The 3,520-nt window shown below is 31.8% G+C and overlaps 1 protein-coding gene across 3 annotated transcripts in view; it reads right to left on the bottom strand.

The window, feature by feature from the left end:
• Window positions 1-2,721, bottom strand: part of LOC101503057 (uncharacterized) — a 4,120-nt gene extending 1,399 nt beyond the window's left edge. Inside the window, exons 1-3 of one of the 3 annotated variants that reach the window (XM_073367849.1) lie at window positions 2,512-2,721; window positions 1,624-1,695; window positions 1-232 (exon numbers count right to left, since the gene is read on the bottom strand). In XM_073367849.1, the coding sequence (XP_073223950.1) occupies window positions 1-232 (232 nt within the window). In that variant the 5' untranslated portion in view covers window positions 1,624-1,695; window positions 2,512-2,721. Of the gene's footprint in view, window positions 233-1,623; window positions 1,696-2,424; window positions 2,447-2,511 lie in introns of those variants that run through there. The other 2 variants (XM_073367848.1, XM_073367850.1) reach the window with 2 other exon arrangements.
• Between the last annotated feature and the right edge of the window lie 799 nt (window positions 2,722-3,520).

Below are 3,520 nucleotides of genomic sequence, written 5' to 3'. Positions count from 1 at the left end.
TCATTGATCGAACCGCTGTAATAGAGTCCGCCAAGTCTTCGGTGTGCAAAGTTGTTTCGTGAACCTTTTCAACAATATTTTTGTTAGCTTTGACAACAATGGGCACTGCACTTTGAGCATGTTGTTGGATAAAGTAAAGCCCCACAGATGGTTCGTTAGCCACAAATTTAATCATCTCCGCCATGCATTCACTTATTTCCACAAAACCATCAACAGTAGAGAATTCATGCATCTTCGTAAAGACACAGTATAGTTCATCATTGACATTGCCCAAGAAAAAAACAAAGTTAGATAACTAGGGGAAGACAAAAGAGACTAATAAGCTCAATCAACATTTGCTGATACAAAAGGCTAATTTAGACAACCATGAGATTGATACATTTAGTTCTTAGGTTCGCTCCAAAATCCTAAAGAATATTGCAGCAGATTAACAGTTTTATTGAAATGGACTGTACTATATATAATGAAATGTGCATTCTATACTTCAACTGATAACAGATAAAAAGTACATTCTGAAAAGAAAATGCTGGGTATCTCTAATTTTCCAGTGCTACATCAAGCAAGATATGTGCAATTTTTATAAAACATATGTTAACCTTTGCACTTTGACTGTTTGGTTATAATGAGAAATAAATTTTGAGCTGATAGGGTTCCTCGTTTGAGTGGAATGATGGGAGAAAAAATTTAAAACGGTAACCTTTGATTAAGTTTAATTTGAAAATGTTAATTCAAAGTTTCAAACACCTATATATCTATACATGAACAAATTCCTTAAGAACGTTAGCTCTCTCTCTTGTGATATTGAGCTGATACTTTGAAATCAAAATTCTTACACTTCAAAACAACACCAATTGACATATACCTAGAATTGGTGCATCATTTATGTGTAACATTGAACTAATGGAGGAGTGAAGCTGTGACTAGTAGTCAGATATAACAAAACGAAATGGAAATATGACATGTATAGACAAATAAAGGAACCAAAATTAAATGGTGACCTTTAATCCGAATAAAAAAATGGAACTGAATGGAGGAGAGATAAGAAAACATTAGCACCAAAGAGAGTTGTGGTTTTGGTTCCGAATGAATGAGGGTACAGGCTTGACTACACGTAGAGAGATGTATTTATATAAGGGAAATGATGGTTAGTACGAATGAATATTCGTTAAACCACTACAACAGTGTGGTTTCCACCAAAAACCCTTTTATATTTTTTCAATTTTTGGAATTAATATTTGTTGATAAAGTAAAGGAACGGAAGATACGATGTATTCGTTGGTTTTGTGAATAAGAGTATTTGTTATTATAAAAGGAGTCTAGAAAGTCAAACAAAGATGCCAAATCATAAGGTTCCTGACCATGAAGGTTCTAAGAGAATTGGAAATTCCAAAAGAAATGGAAAACTAAGGAAAAATAGAACCAGCAAATAAGGACATCATGCAATACAGAAGACTCCCAGAAACAAACATCTTTCCATTAACAAAAATGGGAACCATCCAGACACTATTGTGAAACTATCATACTACTCTTTGAATCTGTTGCTCTATTCATACTCTTATAAACCATAAACTAAAAAGAAAACGAGCAATGCCAAAAGGGTTAAAAGAGGACAAAACATCTAACCTCTCAGCACATCAATTAGGGAAACAGCTTCAGAAAACCAGTCAGAAAACACCTGCAAATCATATCCCATGTCTGTAAGAGCAAATAATTCTGCCTCAATCAAATACACTTAAATAGAAAATGAAACAGATAATGCACACTTGTAGAAGTCAAGAAACTAGTATCTACAATAAAACCACCAAATAATAAATATAGGAGACCAGTCATGTCAATCGCGTATTGCAAAAAACTGTGGTTTGTTCAAATTCTATTACGCTATAATGCTATAAAATATTGTTATAGACGCTATTTGACAACACTTCATTCTAAATAGCATATCTCATAACAATAACAATTTGTTCAAATTCCACTATACTAGAGGGTCACTATAGCCACTGTTTGACTATTTGACATCATTGTAGAAGATGAAGGAAAATTAACAAAAAATCAGCTTATATAACACACAGACCATAGGGACGGTATCAAAGTCAATTAAGTTTCACTGTTTTAGAAGCAATTTATTTACACCACATTCAGATAAAGTATAAAGTATATTATAAGCATTTGAAATAAAAAAGCAACCTTTAGGTTTGTTTGCGAGTTGGTCTTTAGAGGATTTTGATTTTAAAATATCAAATGTATATTAAAATATAGATTTAGGTCTTCCCTTCCAAAATTCAACTAGTAAAGAGATCCTTAGTTTAAAATAAAATTAATAATAAATTAAGAAGGCGACCTTTGATGTTGATAAATGAGCAAAGTTAAGCTCTTATAATAAAGCAAAAGGATAACATGGGAACAAAAGGAGATAAATTCGAATACCCTGTTCGGTAATTTCAGCGATAAGAAATGGGGGTTTGGTGAAAAGGATAGAGAAAGCATTTTTGTGATTTGAAGGAGAAGACCTACCCAGGAGTGAAGATAAGATGGTGATGGAAGCGCGCGCGCACACAGAGAGAGAGAGCACAGGAACCTTCTCTTCGGTTGTTGTGGTTTTTGTCCGCAACACAACACAGTGCCACACACGACAGTAACAGACACACACCCAACTTCATTTAGCTCATATGTTGTTTTGTCTTGTAGTGTACTTTCCCTCATCGTTCTTATTTTTCCCCCAAATTTTAGTCTGTTTTCGAAAACCATGTACTATGAAAACTATTTCTTAAATGTTTTCATTATGCTCTAAAAAGACAAAAACACCCCTGACTTAAAATCAAATTTGCTAAACCTTCGTGGGCGTCGTTCATCTAATTTCTTCTTCATTCGAGGTGTGATCTTATGTATCGATGATTTAATACTACACGCGTTAAGGCACTACATTCCACCCAACTTTACATCTATCGCATTCACAACATTAACAATTTCTTCATCTTTGTCCATCTATAATTGAGTTGAACAAAACTATAATTAATCTAACGTACGTAAAACAAGTTTATGTAATGTACATTACCTGAATTAATATGGGTTATGTGAATTCAATTTACATAAATATATAGATAGATGAATCACATACATTTACGTAATTAAATCGAGATTACATATATTTTGAAAAATCGATACGTATGATTTATTGATGCTGAAAACATAACAAATGCAACAAACGTAAAAGTTATATTAAGTTTCTCCATTAAAAGTTTTCCTCCAAATTAATAGTAATTTTGTAAATTTTTATACATATTTAGTTCTCCCACTAATTATATTATTGTTTTTTATTTCTTATTTAGTGAATGTATCAAACAAAACTTACCAGTCATCGTCTTTTTTTTAATATATATAATTTTATTGCTTAAACTACTCGTTATAGTATAACTACCCATTATTATTAATCACGTCTTTTAAAAAAATATTATCAATCTTTATCTTTTTTTTAATATATAATTTTATTGTTTAAACTCTTACAACAAAACTATCATGTATT

This window comes from Cicer arietinum, chromosome 4, assembly GCF_000331145.2.
Source record: "Cicer arietinum cultivar CDC Frontier isolate Library 1 chromosome 4, Cicar.CDCFrontier_v2.0, whole genome shotgun sequence".
Taxonomy (NCBI): domain Eukaryota; kingdom Viridiplantae; phylum Streptophyta; class Magnoliopsida; order Fabales; family Fabaceae; genus Cicer; species Cicer arietinum.
Note: the sequence above shows the minus strand (reverse complement) of the source record. Positions and strands in the feature narration are given on the sequence as shown.